At 37.7% G+C, this 19,446-nt stretch overlaps 1 protein-coding gene across 1 annotated transcript in view; it reads left to right on the forward strand.

Moving 5' to 3' along the window:
* Window positions 1-19,446, forward strand: part of PREX2 (phosphatidylinositol-3,4,5-trisphosphate dependent Rac exchange factor 2) — a 296,111-nt gene that overhangs the window by 177,938 nt on the left and 98,727 nt on the right. The window contains 8 exon segments of the mRNA XM_035727132.1: window positions 6,140-6,235; window positions 6,237-6,291; window positions 6,294-6,316; window positions 9,155-9,249; window positions 10,013-10,095; window positions 10,837-10,927; window positions 11,590-11,718; window positions 18,765-18,806. Of these exon segments, the coding sequence (XP_035583025.1) occupies window positions 6,140-6,235; window positions 6,237-6,291; window positions 6,294-6,316; window positions 9,155-9,249; window positions 10,013-10,095; window positions 10,837-10,927; window positions 11,590-11,718; window positions 18,765-18,806 (614 nt within the window).

Genomic DNA, 19,446 nt, shown 5'->3' on the forward strand with positions numbered 1-19,446 from the left:
ATAACAAATTACAAGTTTGTGGTGAAAATTATAAAAATTAATACAAAAAATAGTGTGCGGTGCCTAACATTATGCTTGCTCATCGTTCAAGGGGTTGAAATTGGTGAATATATCTGAAGTTGATAGAATTCGAAAAATGGCATAGGCACCATTATCCTCTTTTTTATTGTGCTCTTTTTATGAAGTTAGACATTTAGATTGCTGTCAGATGTGTATTGTTTAATTCCCACACGTACATCATCCATACTTCCCTGGATAATTCAGTTTTGACATAAAATATTTAGAACATATTCTAAGCCTTTTTGGTAATTGGACGTTATACTAATAAAATCTTAATTGACATGATCTCTCTTTTTTAAGTGTTTTCTATTTTTTTAATCTTATTTATTTATTTGAGAGAGAGAGAGAGAGAGACCACGAGCACGAGTGGGGCAGAGGGGCAGAGGGAGAAGTTCCCATCCCAGGACCCTGAGATCATGACCTGAGCCGAAGGCAGACCCTTAACCGACTAAGCCACCCGAGCACCCTGACATAATCTCTTATTTTACACATCTTTAAAATTTAGAGATCAAAATTACCATATTAGATGCATCATATTCCTAAGGTTATCTTTAGATAGTTACTATTTACTATGCTAATTTGTTCTGACATTTTTGTGAATTAATTTAGACTTGAAATTCTGTTTTCCTGTGTCTAATACACTAGTTTTAAAAAAATTGTTTATTATATCGGTTATATTATTTTGTGACTGTCCCATTTACAGATGAATTAAATAGTTTTGGGGCTGCTGAGAGAACAGGGGGCTATTTTTAGGCAATTGTATGATGCTTGGGATTGTTTGAGAATGACCTTGTGACACATAAGTTAATATCTTAGGGCATTATATTTGTTTCATTTAATAAATGGAATTTTATTATATGATATGTTCTATTTTAGAAACCAGTTTTTTTTTTCTCCCTAAAGTATTTAGGGGTGCACAGAGTACGAATCTTTATTAATAAGGCAATAAATAGTGGCACTGAATCATGTATCCTGGCTCTCAGAGGGATTTTAGGAGAACATCTGGACCAATCCCACACTGCCAGTCAGGCCAAGAGTTATTATTCCTGCTTTTCAGATGAGTCCTTTACCAATGGCAGGATTATTGATGTGCCTGAGCAGACTACTACCTCGGAGACCAGGCCTCTAATGCATTCACTACTCAGCACTTCCTGGCAGTTGTCCAGGACTTTGGCTGTCTTTGTTAATTTATTGATTTTTTTTTTTTTAAGTTTAGCTGATGTAGATATATTTTCAAGAAAACAGCCAAAGGGCTCCCTTTACCTTGGCTTAAAATGCTTTATATTTAAAGCACTCAATTTAGGGGAGTTAAGCTATTTTTTATTAACCAAAACTACTTAAAGTAATTACCTATTTTTACTTAAGATTTTCCCACTTTGTTATCTAAAGCCTTTCCCCCCACTGTGCATGTTTTTTAGGAAAATGACATGAAATGAGCAAGTGATTTGAGAAACTTCTTTGGTCTTCTCTGTGTGCACCATATAATTTAATCTAAATATAAATATGTTCCACATAATTCAATGTGCAATATAATCCCTTTAAAACTGTGCGGTCATCCAAGTGTCCAGATTCCCTATTGCCTCATTCAGACATACTGCAGTGCAGTCGAGCTTGACAAATTATTTGAAAAGCTAGTTACTAAACAATTTTCTCACCATGTAGTAATTATTCTTGGTCAGACATAGATGCCTCTGCAGAGCTGAGAAGTAGATCTCGGATACTCTGCCAAGTTTTAAGAGAAATTGCCTCACAACATCTCATTGCTGGCCTTTCTAGAAATCCTTCATTCCTGGGAAAGGGGCCTGGTCCTGAGCTTGTCTGCTTACCCTGCCACTTGCGGAACACTTCTAGAAATAAAATTTCCTTCAACACATAGACATTCCACTAAATGCTTCTACTTCCTTCGGATCCAAAGATGGGACTAGGAGACACATTTGTTGTCTATTAAACATTAAATAAGGTGATGTTATGATTATTCAACATTCTATGGTTCCTGTCTCATTGAAGCTAAATACTTTTGTCCTTCAGTGGGCTATTTTCTGCATAATGACACTTAGGTACTAGACAGAAGTAAAGGGCAAAATAATTTGTGGATAATCCAAAACCATTGATGGGACTTCAGAGTACAGCGTTTGTGTGTTCTCTCAGGGACGGAGACGAATAAAGAATCGTGGGGCTGGTGAAAATAGGGAAGCTGAGAACAGACCTGCCTTTTATAGGTGCCAGATGCCCCGGACCTGAGTGATGAACAGACTGCATTGTGGGTCACTTAGTGAGCTGGCTTACAGGTAGGATAGTGGGGCTGTCGGTGGAATTATCTTTGAGGTTTTCCCAAGCATTTTGCTGGTAAAAAAAAATGAAAAGAGGACCCAGCTTCATAAGCACCAACGTGTATCATAGGGGTTTATGTGCCAGGCTCGTTTTATCAGTACATGCACTGCTTGATTTCATTCCTACCGTTCCTTCTGTGATGCGGGTTATGAAACACAAGGACATAGCACATTAAATCTCGAACTTAAAATTTGTTTCCAAAACTGAATTCTAAATTTCCTTATACAGAAAGCTACTCTGACTCCTCCCCCATGAAGGCGTTCCCTCTTCTCAGGAAAGTATCCCCCATCTGTTCAGTTCTGTAAGCCAGAGTCTGGGTATTACCTTTAATTCTTCTCTTTCCTGCCCCTTCACCTCCAGTACCTTATCAAGTTTGGTCAAGTATACCTCAGAAAGTATACCTCAGAATGTATCCGCTCCATCACCATTGTCCCCTCACTAGTGCCCACTGTAGGAGTTTCCAGGTATGCCCTTCTAATGCATTCTACATGCAGCAGATGCCAGCCAGAGGGATCTGTAAAGGTAAATCATGCTAGTTCCCTGCTTAAAACCATTTCATGGCATTGGGATGCCCTTAAAATAATAACTACATTACTGTGGCCTGTGTAGCCCTACACAGTCTGCCCCTGTCATCCTCTTTAGTCTCATGTCTCTGAGCTCCAGCCGCACTAGTTTCTTCTGATCCTGGAAGAAGTCAAACCTCTGTGTGGTCAGTGCTGCTCCCGAGGTCTGCGGCTAGCCTTCTCGGCACACAGGTATCAGGCTAATGCTGATTTGTAGAGAGGCTGTGCCTATTTCCCCAGGATAAGGTAGATACTCCTATATCCCAGTCACATATGTCATCCTTCTAGGTATCCTACTCTCTACACAGCTGGTTTTTGTCTTATGTTAACAAAACCCTAAAGCCTCACAGACTTTTTTTTTTTTTAATAGATTTATTTAGTGGGTGGGGAGAGAGAGAGAGCGTGAGAAAGCAAGCACGCGCGCGCCTGTGCGAAGCCTCACAAACTTTAAACAACAGGCTTTCTCTCTTGCTCACTCTCCATGCCCATCTGGGTCATAGGGTTTCTGCTCCACGCTGACCTCACTCAGAGTTCAGGCTGACAGAGCCCCAAGAGCTGGAATGTCTCTCGCTGTCCCATCAGTGAGAGGGAATGAGGTAGGCTGCACCTTTGCTTAAAGGCTTGCACCTAGAAGGGACTCGGGTCACCTCCACTTAAGTCATACTGATGAAAACAAGGTTCATGGTCATTCTTATCCTCATGGGGTAGGGGAGGCCACCCAGCCATGTGCCCAGGAGAAGTGGGATGTGGTAGATAACACTAATGACTTCCTCCCTCCCTCCAGAGTGTATAAATGATATGCAGAGAGGGGATGTTCTGCATCATTTGTAAAGTATATGTATATATAAGTGTCTGTCTCACTCACCCCATCTCCAAAATGAGGATCCTCACCATAATAATAGTCCTACCTACTTCATAAGGAGGTTTTAGGATTGAATGAATTAAGTCCTTAGCATGGTGACTGGCATAAGAGCTCAACAAATGTTAGGTATGATGAAAATGATAAAGATGGTGATATTTAAGTCTCAGTTTAATAGAAGAACACACAGGTGACTGCAGGATACTATGTACAAAAATCTTTATTCATCAAGGGTGTGAGAAGGAGATTGAGCTGCTCAGGATTTTAATTGAGAACGGACCTAGAGTAGGTAGCTCAGTATTTTATATGAGCAAAAGTGAAGGAAAGCTCTTTCTGTGTGCACACACATTATAAAGCTAAATTTATGCATTATTATTACTTTTAAGAATCTGGGAATGTTATGCAAAAACATGGTGTCAAAAACACTGCTTTTCTATCATTTGTTTGTAAGCCTAACACTTGTTCCCATGGGGTCAGTGCAAGCATGATTGTAGCTGCTTAAAATGAAAAGCAAATATGTGAATATAATTCATATGACTTTGAAAAAAAATGAGGATGCTCGGTCCCATGACTTCTAATTTAAAAGATACATAAAGCACAGAGTACTCCTTGCAAAATGAGAACTCCTGCATCTGCTTCCTCTTTGGTATTCAGAGTTCATCTGTCTGTGCAGTGTAGAGCTTGGGTAATTAGAGTTAATCTAATGTTTTAAGCTTTTGGGTGGAGGGAGTGAATAAATACACATCTGTCTTCCAAGACATAAAAGTATCTGTGCAAATAGAAAAACTGTTTAAAACAATTTATAGCTTCACAGGGCCTTGAGCAATGTAACACAGCCCCCTGATTTTCACTGGTACCTAAAAGCTAGAAAATGCCAAAATATTATCCAAATGTTATCTCACAGTGAGACCTGACTACACTGTTTGAAGTCACAGCTCCATCTCCCTTCCCTTCTTTATTTTCCTTTTTAACATTTGTCGCCATGTGATATACTATACAATTTACTTGTTTATTGTTTGTTTCCTCCCAGTAGAACCTAAGCTCCAAGAGGACAGGGGCTTTTGTTTGTTTTGTAAACTGCTATATGCACAGCACCAAAACAGTGCATGGTACAATAGATGTGTCTAATGAACTAATTAGTGAAATCTCTTAACATAATATTTACTTAGCGCACAGCATTGGGTTTGACATGATGGGTTGTACGTAAGAGGTATAAGACATTCTCATAGTCTTGAAATAAAACAAACATGACATTGCTGTGGAAAAATGAGCGTGAAGATATGTACATAAGTGCTGTGGACTAGAACAGAATGTCGCCCGTACTTGGTAAATGAGAAGGTGATTGTTGTTGGCTGGAGAGACCATGCAAGGGCCCTTTGTTAAGATATGGTTTAATTCATTTTGCAAGTTTTACAGCAATTTGTTTGATAGCAAAGACTGATTCCACATTTGCATAATTTTGAGTTAGTACTAACGAACTCTTTACAGCCCAAAGTTCAAGTCTGGAGTGATGGAATCCATGCTGCCCAAAGTCCACATCAAGTGTGACACCAATTCAGAACTGAAGATTGTGTTTTAGCCTTGAGCCCAAGTGGAAGAACTTTACATTTGGGCAGATTCGCGACATGCCATCGTGACTAGATTGTGGATGATATGGGGGTAGCCCCTGCTGCCTCCTGTCCTCACATTGTATGCGACTCTCTTTAATGTCTTACGTTTGTGATGGCCAGAACACCTGCTTGTATGAGCAGTGAGAAAGGACTGACCACATGATATTTTTCCTGTCAAATAGAGACAGCTTGGGAGAAACCCAAGGCGGGGGTAGGTGGGTAGATGGGTTTTTAATATCTGAGGGTAAGCCAGTGAGGATAGGTAAGCACGTTCAGTGTTTATTTTAATATTTGGGTAGCACTTTAAAGTTGTCTAGGTATTTTTAGATGGTAGTGATAATGGCTAGGAGAGAGAGGTGACACCCTTTATGTACTGGAGTATCTTCTCATTTCATTGTCACAGAATCATATGGGCTAGCTATTCTCCATAGATGCGAAAGAGAATTATCATAGTGTTGTGATAACAAAAATAGTAAGTGGCGGAACCAGGTTTCGAGCACGGTTTTCTAGGCTAAATTGTGTGATGTTTCTGTTACTTGTTCTGACAGGAAAAAGTGAACTTCATGTGACTGTTTTTTAATACAATCAAAGATTAATTTTATGTGAAACAGAAACACTCTAGAAATAAGCCTATCATATTCAACAAGTAAGGTACTTAACTGTGGCGGCCAGTTTGAAAATGTGCACTTATTTTCTTTTTTAATATCACATTGCAGCCTTCTGTCTTCCATAACATATTCTCCTAAATTAGAACGTAAGACATCAGAGTGCATAGTACCACCAGACAGTGACAATGAGAAGGGAGAAAGAAATAAGAGTCTGTTTTAATATGGCAGGAGATGAGCAGGAAGATTCAGGTCATGACACCAATCAGCAACAGAGGACTCTTACAGGTAATTCATTAATTCCTTAAAACTCATCTCATCAACACAGCCAAATATGATTCCTTATTTTCCACAGAGGTCTTGAAAAAAACATTTCGATTATCATTTTTGTTTATTGCCCTCACAAAATAACCGCCGGCTATTTACCAACCCCAGACAAAGCATAGTGTCCTGCAAAATCTTTTCAAATTATTCTTTTTTCATAATCTGAGTAATTTGGAAAAAGCATTTTTTTTCTCCATCTCTGTGGACCTAATTTGGGGGGACTTGTTCTGTTACAGATTGTGTAGCATGTATAGCAGATAAGCAAATTTAGCCTATATTAACATTTTTTTCAGGTATCTGTTTCTGATTATTGGACTGTCGATGGTTCTTTTTGTTGTGTTTCTCCCCTTTTTTTCTTGTATTCTGTGTTCTCAGGGAATTGGACTAAATTTTTCCTGCTCACCTCCATGACCAGCTTTGTGTCTTTTTTTCTTCCCTTGCACACGTTCTAAAGATTTTTTTTTTTTTTATTATTCATTTGAGAGTGAGTGAGCAAGCGAGAGCAGGAGCAGTGGGGAGGGTCAGAGGGAGAGGGAGAAGCAGACCTCCCCACTGAGCAGGGTGCCAGAAGCGGGGCTCGATCCCAGGACCCCAGGCTCACGACCTGAGCTGAAGGCAGGTGCTTAACCCGCTGAGCCACCCAGGTGCCTCTCTCTTGCACACTTTCTGCACAATCTTGGTAGGATTGCTGTAACAAATTACCAAGGACTGGGTGGCTTAAACAGCAGACATTTATTTATTTATTATCCGACAGTTCTGGGGCAGAAGTCCATGATGAAGGTGTCAGCAGGGCTGTTTTTTTCTGAGGTCTGTGCAGGAAGGATCAGGTCTAGGCCTCTCTCCTTGGTTGTAGATGGCCATCTTCTCCTTAATGACTTCATTTTAACTTGATTATGTCTGTAAAAACCCTCACTCCAAACAAGATCGTATTCCTGGGCCCTGAGTGTCAGACTTCAACCTCTGGATTTTAGGGGGAGATGCAGTCAACCTGTAACACCTTCTCTCCAAAGTCTTGTCATCTGCCTACCATCATCCTTCCAATGATGACAGCTCCAGTGAACTTCCTTACATGAAAATGCTAGTTCTCCCTTGAGTCCTCGTGTCACCTGACACCTCATTGAGAACTCTTGTCACTGGCCATATGTGCTGCGTGTGTGGCTTCAGCATCTCCTGTCTTATTTACTTTAAAGATCTATTTATTTGAGAGAGAGAGAGAGAGAGAGAGAGAGAGAGAGTGCGCATGAGTGGGAGGGGCAGAGGGAGAGGGAATCTCTAGCAGACTTCCTGCCTGAGGCTTGATCACACGACCCTAAGATCATGACCTGAGCCGAAACCAAGAGTCTGATGATCAACCGACTGCGCCACCTGGGCGCCTCCTGTCTTACTTTAATCAAAGACAAAAACTCTCTTATTCACTGTTATTTATTATACAGTGTTTTACAATGAAAAATATTAAGCAATTACTATTAAAGTTATTCTCCACAGAGATGTTTAACACAAACTAATAGCTAACGTTAAAAACATTTTTGCCAGACACATGGGGAAGCAGGATGATCTCACATAATTCCCAACACAGCCCTGTGTGGCATGTGCTGATATTAACTCCATTTTACATGTGAAGAAGCTGAGGCCACAGGAGTTAACATAATTTATCTGTGAAACCAGGTGGTCTGGCTCACAGTTTCTCTCTTAACCACTGTACTATCCCAATTTTCTACATGAAAAGGATTTTAACAAATATGTTGAGTTAATTATTCCTAGAGATTTAATAGTATATAACACAGATTAACCACCTTTACCATTTCATTTACTTTTAGCTTCAAAGGATCCAGTAGACTGTTTAATACGAACCTGTGGTTTTTCTCCAATGGGAAATTATAGATCTAAAAATACTTTCTTACCTCAATTTCTAGTCATCAGATAATTAAAATTACCCTCCGAGTCTCCCTCTAGGTTAAACTAGAAATTTTAAATGTAAATTTAGAGTTAAATAAGTCCTTTTAACTGATTCTGAGGGGGGGGGAAATATTTTGTCTCTTATACCCTTTCTGAAATCTATAATTTGTCCGTATTCATACACAAACCTTTTACACATTCTTTCCTTCGACATTGACCATTATCGAGCACTAACCAGGTGTGGTGGCCAGTGCTGAGCTCTGAGGGGGAGACAGGGTGCCGGTCCCTTCCGGGGAAGCTCAGACTACAGCTGATGAGTTATAATTGAAAGCTACCAGAAAGACTTGAAAGGCAGAGATCATGAAACAGGACCTTGTCTCTATTAGCACATTAACTACAGACATGCCACCACAAATAGATAATGATGAATTTTTTTTTAAAGATTTTACTTTTTTATTGACAGAGAGAGGTAGAGAGAGAGAGAGAGAGCACACGCAGGGGGAAAGAGAAAAGCAGACTCCCAACCGAGGAGGGAGCACGATGCAGGACTCGATCCCAGGACCCTGGGATCATTACCTGAGCCGAAGGCAGTCGATTAACCAACTGAGCCACCAGGCGATTTTTAAGTGCGGTTTGACCTCCTAGTTTTCTACCTTCAGATTTAAAAAAAAAAAAAAAAAATCATTCAGGATCAGCCTACACGGCTTCAGAGATTTTGAAATACAATTGAATTTAAATTTTTCTAAAGTGTAAGATAAAATGTGAGTCAAACCAGATTATCTTTCTCGTCATTTTCTCTAAGACCTATCAGTAAGTCTAACTGTGGCATGACACGTGTATCTGATAAGAACTGGCAGGGCTACGACAAATGCACGCCCGAAGTGACGTGTGCCTCCTTCTTCCCAGCGACTGCAACAGCAACAGGAATTCCATCGCCTCCTTCACCAGCATCTGCAGCAGCCAGTGCAGCTCCTACTTTCACAGTGATGAGATGGACTCAGGTGCGTTTGGCCGAGGCGTGCATCCTTTCTGCTCCCCGTCCTCTGGGAGATACCTCTCAGAGACTGCACCATGTGATCGACCTGCGTTTTCACCTTATATCAGTCATCCTTGGCAGCCACACGTGCTGGATGAAGTCAACGTCCCAATCCCCTTGTGAACAGAGTGAATTAAAAAGAGAGGAGAGAAACAAATGAAGTCTGATCTTAATATCTATTTTAGGAGTTTTCATGGTACTACAAGGAGGCTAGGTACACAGGAAGCAGGTTGTACTAAAACATGAGGCGTTGTTGACCGTGTGAGGAGGCGGGTCGGGCTTTGAACCTGAGGACTTCTGAGACAGTAGGTGCACAGGGAGCCGAATGATGAGGAAAACACTGACTGATAGAAAGATCTTACAGATATCTTATCTGGGGTGTGTTAAGAACCAAGACTTCGCATCCGATTAGGACACATCTTCATTTTGAAATATGCAGTTTATTTCAACTATTTAACAGTTAGAAAACTGCACTATTTGAAAAAATCATTGACATAAGATATATATTGTTTTTTTTTTTCCTGTGAGGCACTCTGCACACACCTCTATTTCAAAGAGCAATCATCTGATATCCTAATTGCTATTAAGTCCTTTGGAATTCTTTATCTGATCATGAGAACATGATGGAATCAGAGTGCGTGTTTATTATTTTATTTTTTAGTTTCACCTATATCAAAATATTTTAGCATGTTAAACAAAGACGGATGATTTATTTTTTCTACATCTAGGTGATGAGCTTCCCCTCAGCGTTCGCATTTCTCATGACAAACAGGACAAGATACATAGCTGCCTGGAGCATCTTTTCAGCCAGGTATGATTGGGGCAGTTGTGGGTCTTTTTTTTTTCCACAGATCAAACTGTCAGGAATCCCTTTTTCAGACATAGTAAGAAGAGCTTAGAGTAAGAATGGAAAGGCCTCAATCTGCCCCTCCATCTCCTTCACCTCAATTTCCACAATTTTAAAAGGCAATAAATATTCTTCAGCCAACGAACCCAAAGGATTGTTGTGACTGTCAAATAGTTTATGGTTCTTGGAAGAAGTACAGTTATAAAAACAGGAGTTATTCTTTTTATTATTTGTTTCTTTGTAGGTTTGCAGAATGACAGGTTTTATAACACTTCTTGCTTAACGTTATTCCTAATTTCAAGAAGCGCAAGATTCTCTTGGTGTTTGTGTTGGTGTTTTGCATTTTTTAAAAGATTTACATCCAACACCAAATTCCTAGTGTAAAAGCTTTTACTGCTTTGAAAAGGATTATGATGACTTTTAGGGTTTTTAAAAATAACTCTAGAAATCTTCTCTTGTAAAATGAATATATTGAGTATATTTATATCTTATATTAATATATGATGGGATAGTAAGAAATATTGCAAGCATTATCAGTGAGTTTATTCCAATATTTTATTTAAAGATGGATTTTGCAAGCATCATGAGATTGCAAAAATAATTGTGGCTTTAAGACAAAAATATTTCACAAGGTTTACTCTTAGAAATGTATATTACTTATTATGAGAAGTATGTAACTTTCAGAAATCTCTGCTGTTATGGTAGGTGGATTCTATTACCAACCTCCTAAAAGGGCAAGCTGTTGTAAGGGCCTTTGAGCAAACCAAGTACCTCACACCAGGTCAAGGATTACAAGGTAAGATTTAAAAAATCACTATTATAAGCAATCGGGAAACAAAGGTGGGAAATAATACAGTCATGAAGTAAAAGCATAGTGTAAGAGGAAAATGGCTGCTCATGTTTCATAATTCCCTTTATATTAATTCTGTTTTAATCATTTTTGAATATATATAAAAAGTCAGTATAGGATCTTTGAAATTTCTTTGCACGTTTAAAATGTGCAATGCCTGTAGGGACTAGAATAAATAGGAATGAGTTCGTTGAAGAGATAGAAGTGTGGCATATGTGTGAAGTGTTTCAGCTTTTGCTGAAACCAGCATAATGCCTACTTGGTTGTAGCCTATTGGTTGGAGGAAGGGGTCTCGGGAATGTGCTTTTGGCAAACAGAACAGCCAAACAGAACATCTAGAGCTGCCATTTTCTGACATCTAGTTTCGGACGTTGAAAATAGAGTTTTTATCTAAATTTGCTCCTTTTTTTAAATGTTTGTAAGAAAGTAATAAGGTTAGTCTTTCCTTTTTAGATTTAACCGATTTTCTCCTGTAATATAACTAGAGAAAGTACCACCATGCTAATAACCCAGGACAACAGGAATGAAAGAGGATTCTGAAGCTCACAGATTTGTTAACTGTTTGGTAAATGGTTGAAATTTACAAGAGATTTTCTGTATTTATTTAGAATTTCAGCAGGAAATGGAACCAAAGCTGAGTTGTCCAAAAAGGTTAAGGCTTCACATCAAGCAAGACCCTTGGAATCTTCCCAGCAGTGTCCGGAATCTTGCTCAGAACATCAGAAAATTTGTTGAAGGTCAGGATGAAAAGCAAAGAATATTGCATAGTATTAGCAATAATCATTTAAAACCAAAAGTTCAGGAATGCCCTGATTACTTTTTGCAGTGTTTCATATTATGAGGAAAGTCAAAGAACTGGAAAGGGTGAGGGACGAAGGAAGCAAAAGAAAGAATAGGATTTTAGAGCCTTATGTTCCAAGGATCTAAATGATGTACACTGTATCATGGAGAATATCGCAGTGAATAAAATAAGGGCTCATACTTGGGAGGACATGGAATGTGGAGAGTTTCATATTTTATAATATGAAACAATATCAGCAAAATTTCTGAAGGAGTCACAAAAGTCATGAAACTAAGTTTTATGGGAAGCCTAAAAAATTAATTTTGAATCTGTGAGAATCAAAATAATAGGATAGCTTATATCATTGGTTTATAAGTTTCGTATTTGTCTAAATTTCTTGCTATTAACTATCATGACATTGTTTACTCAACATCCTCTAATTTATACAATCTGCAGTTGGAGATACAACATTTCAGGACAATTCTAGCGCATCTGATTACATGTTGTTTAGGGTCAGGGTACTAAGTAGAAAATTCTGAGAGTTTCCAAAACAAATATGGTGGAGAAGATGAAGTGAGAAATTCGTTTAATGTTTTAAAATGCCTAATTCGGTGATTTTCTTTCCAGCATTAGACCAGTGGCTGGCGATAATCTGGAGATATTTTTCGGTTGTGACAATTGTGGGGGTGCCCCTGGCAGCGAGTGTGTAGAGGCCAGGGATGCTGTGAAGTGTTCTGCAATGTACAGGACAGTCCCTCACAACAAAGAATTATTTGGCCCAAAATGTCAATAGTGCTGAGGTTAAGAAACCTCCACAATAAATAAGTATTTATTTAAATTTTTATTCCTCAGTCGTTTGTATGTCAGTTGCATGTGGTAAGTAGTACTCAGCAGAATTACAGCATACCCCCAGTCCCTGCCATCTTTTTGAGGATAAATTAGAGAGAGTTGTGTACATTGCTGACAAAAGACAGCTCTCAAATCTGATAGAGTCTGAGCCTGTGACATGGGCCTCAGTTTCTTCTTTTACCAAAAGATAGAGATGTGTATATGTTTTGTGATTACTAAGTCATCTGCCTCGAAATATACTCAGATATAACAGCTTAGATACTTATTAGAGATCAGTAGAGGAAAGGTTTATACAGATATGGAAAGCTCCAAATAAATCACGGCAATTCTATTGTGTGAAAAAATCTTTTGTTTTTGACAGCTGGATTTCTTGGCTACATTTTTATTTTATAGCTAAATATAATGGTTACTTGTGACAGATTCTAACATCATATTTAATGAAAAGTCTGAATTTAAAACCTCCCAAGGTGGGCGCCTGGGTGGCTCAGTTGGTTAAGCGACTGCCTTCGGCTCAGGTCATGATCCTGGAGTCCCGGGATCGAGTCCCACATCGGGCTCCCTGCTCAGCAGGGAGTCTGCTTCTCCCTCTGACCATCTTCCCTCTCGTGCTCTCTATCTCTCATTCTCTCTCTCTCAAATAAATAAATAAAATCTTTAAAAAAAAAAAAACCCAAAGTAAAGAATAAAAAAAAATGATAAATACATTTTGTAAAGACTGCTTGGTTTTAAGGAATTTTAAACATATATTTTACTGAGTAAAAAGTTTTTGTTTTTTTCTTTTTGTAGAATAAGTGCCAGTATCATAACACTCCTAGGAATTATATTCATGAATCTAAATGCACTTGTTCTCTCTACCCCTGAAACTAATAATACACTATGTGTTAACTAACTTGAATTTAAATAAAATCTTTAAAAATATATAAATGCATTTGTTCTCATCATCTTTGAGGGTTTTTTTTTTACATTATAATTGTTTTCAGAGTAAATGCTATATCAGTTAAGAACAGAGAAATCTTTAAACCTTTTCTTGTTTTGTTTTTTGAGGAGCTTTATCTTTAAGATATAAACTTTTTCTAATGCAGGATAAAAAGCTTAATTTTTTTTAGGGAAACTTTTTTACCTTTTTTTACAATTTTATTTTATTATGTTATGTTAATTACCATACATTACATCATTAGTTTTTTGATGTAGTGTTCCATGATTCACTGTTTGCGTATAACACCCACTGCTCCATTCAATACGTGCCCTCTTTAATAAGCTTAATTTTTAATGGTATTTGTTTTGAAAATCTTACATTTTCATCTTAAGTCCTACTTTTATACCCTCAATACCTCACTCGAATCACAAGAAGCAGCTGTAGGAATGATAACTATTTATACATATTGATTGATGTATGTTGTGCATATAGATGCCACTCTTGGTCAGGGGAGCCCAACATCTGGCTGAGTGTGGTTGGGTATTGCTGAGTGTCTTCCAGTGAATGGTGTGGGGAGGGCCCTTTGCAAAATTTTAAGTTATATTCCTGGTTGCAAGTTTTAGTGAGATGTAGTTATTCTTTGGATAAGTGCTGTGATTGTCACTATGTTAAATGAGTTTTTAAAAAATGATTAATCACTAGCTCAGCCCAGTGGACTGTCAAGGAACAGGTCATGCTGTCATTTCCTGGTCATCTATGTGTTGTCTGGTCCTATTATACAGGATGGAAGCAGCAGCATTGAGATCCTTATAATCAACTGCTTGTTATATTAGAAGTAACCTCACCAATTCATTATGAATTTATTCTATTCAACTTAAAGTAATTTTCATTCTATTTCCCAATTGTCTTTATATAGGGAATTGTTTAACGAAGGGTTAGGTCTTGGCTAGCAATTCAGTGTAATGTCACCTTGCCAGAATTTCGTGGTTTATATATGTAGCTGGGATAACCCCATTCTCATGTTTCTGTAGGGGATGAAAAAAGTAATGTCTTTTTTTCCTTCTCCCCTTCTAGGTTCTTTTGCTGGGCTCTATAAATTAGTCAGACTAAAGACAAATTAACAAGGGAAACACATAAATTTGTTTTAATATGTTTTACATGATACAGGAGCCTTTGTAACGAAATGAAGACCAGAAGAAATGGTTAAACCTGAGTGCTTTTATACTAGGTTTGATAAAGAGTAGAAAGCTTTGGAAAAATGTGATAGGATGAAAGGGTATGTGCTAAGGGTAGTAAACTAGAGAAACTTCACAAGGCCTGTTCCTCTCAGTGTCTCTCTATCAATGGAAATAAGGAAGCTCCTTTACTCTGGGATTGGGAAGGCACTTCTCACAAAAGGGTTTTATGACCAGTTTCAGGGGAGTTGGGGGAGGTCAGAGAGACCTCCATACACCTGCTGTTTATCAGATTCCTTCAGCTTAAAATTTTCAGTATTGCCATATTTTGGGGTAGTGTGTTCTGAACCTCATCATTCGTTCATCTCTGAGTTCAAAATATCCTGTCAAATATATACCAAATGGTATCAAAACATAATAATTCTGTGATCTTTATATAGGAAGTACTGTTACAGTGCCATTCCTAAGCTACATCACACTGTGTCATTCATGTGTTCATATCATAGCTTGCCAAACTGAGGGTAGAGGAGAGCAGAAAACACAGTGCGCTAAATGGGGGATAGATTCATTTTGTCCTGTCACTAAACACTAAGATGATGCCTGCCTCCTGCTTCATCACTACACTAAATTATGGTCTCAAATTATCAGCCAACTGAAGATGTTTTTACTTGATTAGCACACTGTGATACTGTGATTTATATAAGAAATATATATTTGGTCTTTGTCCCCTTTCCTGGCACAGACTTCCTGAAACTCTTGGAATTTCTTATGATGAGAACTATAAAGGTATCTTTTGTTATGCCAGTGAGGTGACTTTTGGAAAACTTCTCAGAATGGGAGCTGGTTGCCAAGGAAGCCAACCATGCGATTAGAGGGTTGGAACTTTCAGTCCCACCCCCGACTTCTGGGAGTAGAGAGGGGTTGGAGATTGAGTTCCGACACCAATGACCAATGATTTAATCAGTAGTGCCCATGTAATGAAGCCTCCATAAGATCCCAAAAGGATGAGGTTCAGAGAGCTTCCACGTTGGTTCTACAAGAGTGGTGCATGTAGAGAGCATGGAAGTGCTGCACCATTTCCCCATGCATTACCCAGTTCCTCTTCCATCTGGCTCCTGAGCTATATCCTTTTACGTAAATGGGTGATTTAGTAGGTAAAATGTTTCTCAGAGTTCTGTGAGCCACTGTAGCAAATTAATCAAATGTAAGAGAGAGTCACTGAAACCTCCAATCTGTAGCCAGTTAGTCAGAAGCATAGGTGACTTGTAGTTGGCACCTGAAGTGTGTGTGTGGTGGGGGGCAGTCTTGTGGAACTGAGCCCTTACCCTGTGAGATCCGATGCTATCTCCAGGTAGATAATGCCAGAATTGAGTTGAATTATAGGATACCCAGATAGTGTTAGACAATTGCTTGATGGTGTGGGGAAAAAAAACACACATTGGAACTGGTGACAGAATTGGACCCACCGTCACCTTAAATTCAAATGTTTATTAGTAAACACATTTTCAGTTCTTGCCCCCTACAAAAGTTGTGCTCTTTTCAAAATCTCCCATTGTTTCAGCAACTTATATTTTTTTTTTCATTTTTTCCCTCTGCCTTTGTCCCAAATACCCTAAAGAACTTCTTCCTCTTTTGTTTTTTTAATGAAAAAGTCTCCAGTTTTCCCCTTTTTCTTCTTACCTCAGTAATTGGAACAGCTTTCTGGATAATCCCCCATCTCTGTCTTTTCTGATTTATATATTACTATGTACTATATTCAACTTCCTAAAATATTATGTTCATTTTAGTACTCTGCCCCAGAACCATACAGTGATTTTTTGTTAGATAAGTCTAAACTCATCGATCTGATGTTGGATGCTGTTTTTCAATGAGGCTTTCTAATTGTATCCCAATCTCAGTCTCTAAATGATATAATAAAATCTTTTCTATGCTAGTTTGTTGGATATTTGGTATTCATTCTTTACTATATTCTCTTGCTAGCACTCTTTCCCACTCTTAGGATGTGTACCTACTCCCTTGACATTGTAACTTTAAAAAATTTAAAAACATTTTCAAGACTCAGAATTCTATACCAACTTTTTAGCTGGATTCAGATTACAGTAATAACAGTGCTTCACAGATACACAGCATGTTAAATAATTTTTCAAGGCTTTTAATATATATCCCCATTTATTTTTCCTACACAGGCCTATAAAACAGATAAGATAGGTGTTATCATCACTTATGAATGAGCACCTTGAAACTCAAAGTATGGTTGACCATTGAACAGCATAAAGGTTAGGGGCACTGACTCCCTGCACAGTCAAAAACCTGTGTATAGTTTTGACTCCCCCAAAACCTCACTACTAAGCTCACTGCTGACCAGAGCCTTACTGATAACATAAACAATCAGTTAGTACATATTTTGTATATTATATGTATCCTGTACTGTATTCTTTCAATAAAGGAAGTTAGAGAAAAGAAAATGTTAAGAAAATCATGACGAAAAGAAAAATACATTTATAGTACTATACTGTGTTTATAGAAAAAATTCCACACATGAGTGGACCCATGCAGTTCAAACCTGTGTTGTTCAAGGGTCAACTATGGCTTAGCCATTTTCTGAAGACCGCAAAGCTAGTACAGGAGTACCCCATTATCCACTGTTTTGCTTTCCTTGGTTTCAGTTACTCTTAGTCAACGACAGTCCAGAAGGGGATGATCCTCTTTCTGACTTATTGTCAGAAGGTCAGTAGTAGCCTAACTCTTTGTCACGATGCCTACATCATTCCCCTCACTTCATCTCATCACACAGGCATTTTATCATTTCACATCATCACAAGAATGAGTATGGTACAGTAAGATATTTTGAGAGAGAGAGAAAGACCACATTCATATAACTTTTAATACAGTATATCATTATAATTATTCTATTTTATTACTAGTTCTTGTTGTTAATCTCTTACTGTGCCTAATTTGTAAATTAAACTTTGTCATAGGTATACGTATGTACAGGAAAAACTGTAGTATATATAGGGTTTGGTACTATCCATGGTTTCAGGCACCCACTGGGGGTCTTGGAATGTCCCACATAGATAAAGGGGAACATCTGTAGCAGATGGGTCTTGTGACTCTTCATCCAGGGTACTTTCCTGCCTCTGAAATTCTCTTGTTCTTGTGTTCTCACTTATAAAATGTAATGTCCTCTCAAGTATCTCCTATATTTCTTATCAGGTAATTTTGTCACTCTGACTCTATTGTGAACCTGTTTGGATTAGGATGCAGCTTAACCTTTTTTATTTCCCATAATCTTGGACACATAAAGAAGCTCTGTATGTTTTTCTATTTACTTATTGCGAGTAAACTATTTACCAATTAGAAGTAAAGCAATGAGTATGAAGTTAATACACATCATTTATCAAACATTTGTGATTGCTCTTGTTTGGAGATGGGTTGGGAAGAAGAGTATTTGGAACTATTTAGTATTGTTCTGCCCTTTAGGGCAGTTCTTGACTTATAGATTGGAAAGGAAGTCTAAAGAGAGAGATTGTATATATATATATATAATATATACACTGTGTATATTACATATATACACATATACACATGCTATATAATCTCCAAGTATAATCTGTATAATTACAAGTAATTTATAATTCTAATATATAATGAATAATATGATATGTATAATTATATATAAAGATTATAAAATGCATAAATAATCTTTAAAAGTTTAAGTAACTAAGAAAAAATGCTGTTTGAGAGCTTATTGATCAAGACCATAATAGCTGTAGGAGTTTAGAGAACACCATGCAAACTACAGCAGTTAAGGATGACTTAACAAAGGTAGCAGGATTTGAATGGTGTTTCACAGGCTAATTTAATTCAGAACTGTAAGAAATTTTATCATCTTGAGCAATGGATAGAATTTATATGGACAGATAGGAAGAACATCATGTCAAGTAAATGGGATTTTTATTATCTAATATAGTAAGATTGTGCTAATTTTTACACAGTTAAAATGTGGAGCTAGTGACAGAAAAAGACTGAACAACTAACCGTTAATGTTTTCTTTTTCTGCAGAGGTAAAGTGTAGGATACTCCTGGCTCTTCTTGAGTATTCAGGTAATATTTTTCATTTTTTTTACTACTTGAAATTATTGTGGTCCATGACCTTAGAAGTTTCATGATACCAACGCAATGCCTTCAACAAATTAGATGGAAATACAGTCCCTACTTTCTCTAAAATCTTGCAAAGATTTAAGAAAATACTTAGTTTTAATAAAAACATGCTCATTTTCAATTATAGGTACAAACATGGAAACGTATATAAGTATTTATATAGAATGTAGTTAAAAAGGAGAAAGGAAGCAGGTTTGGGTAAAGTTAATTGTGCAAATGGGTTTTACTGTGGAACTATGTCTAACTTTTGTTTATGAACAAGGATGTAGGTGGGCTCAGATTCAAGGGGTGGAAAAGCAGACCTATACTTTGGAAGGAGGAGGCTTTTACAATCTACCACACCTGGAAAATTTAAATTATAAGTGAATGAATGAGTCAAGTTAACCAAAGGGCTTTTTTTTGTTTGTTGGCCGGTTTTTGCTTTAATTAAACACGTAGTTGTCTTGCTTTTTTGACTGAGTAATAACAAAAATATCTTAGTTTTTTTAGTTTTACTAATAAACACACAGTTGATAGACCTCATATTTATGAATTTCCTTGGGTCCTCACAATCACTGTATGAGAATATTATTATCTTTCCACA

This window comes from Zalophus californianus, chromosome 4, assembly GCF_009762305.2.
Source record: "Zalophus californianus isolate mZalCal1 chromosome 4, mZalCal1.pri.v2, whole genome shotgun sequence".
Taxonomy (NCBI): domain Eukaryota; kingdom Metazoa; phylum Chordata; class Mammalia; order Carnivora; family Otariidae; genus Zalophus; species Zalophus californianus.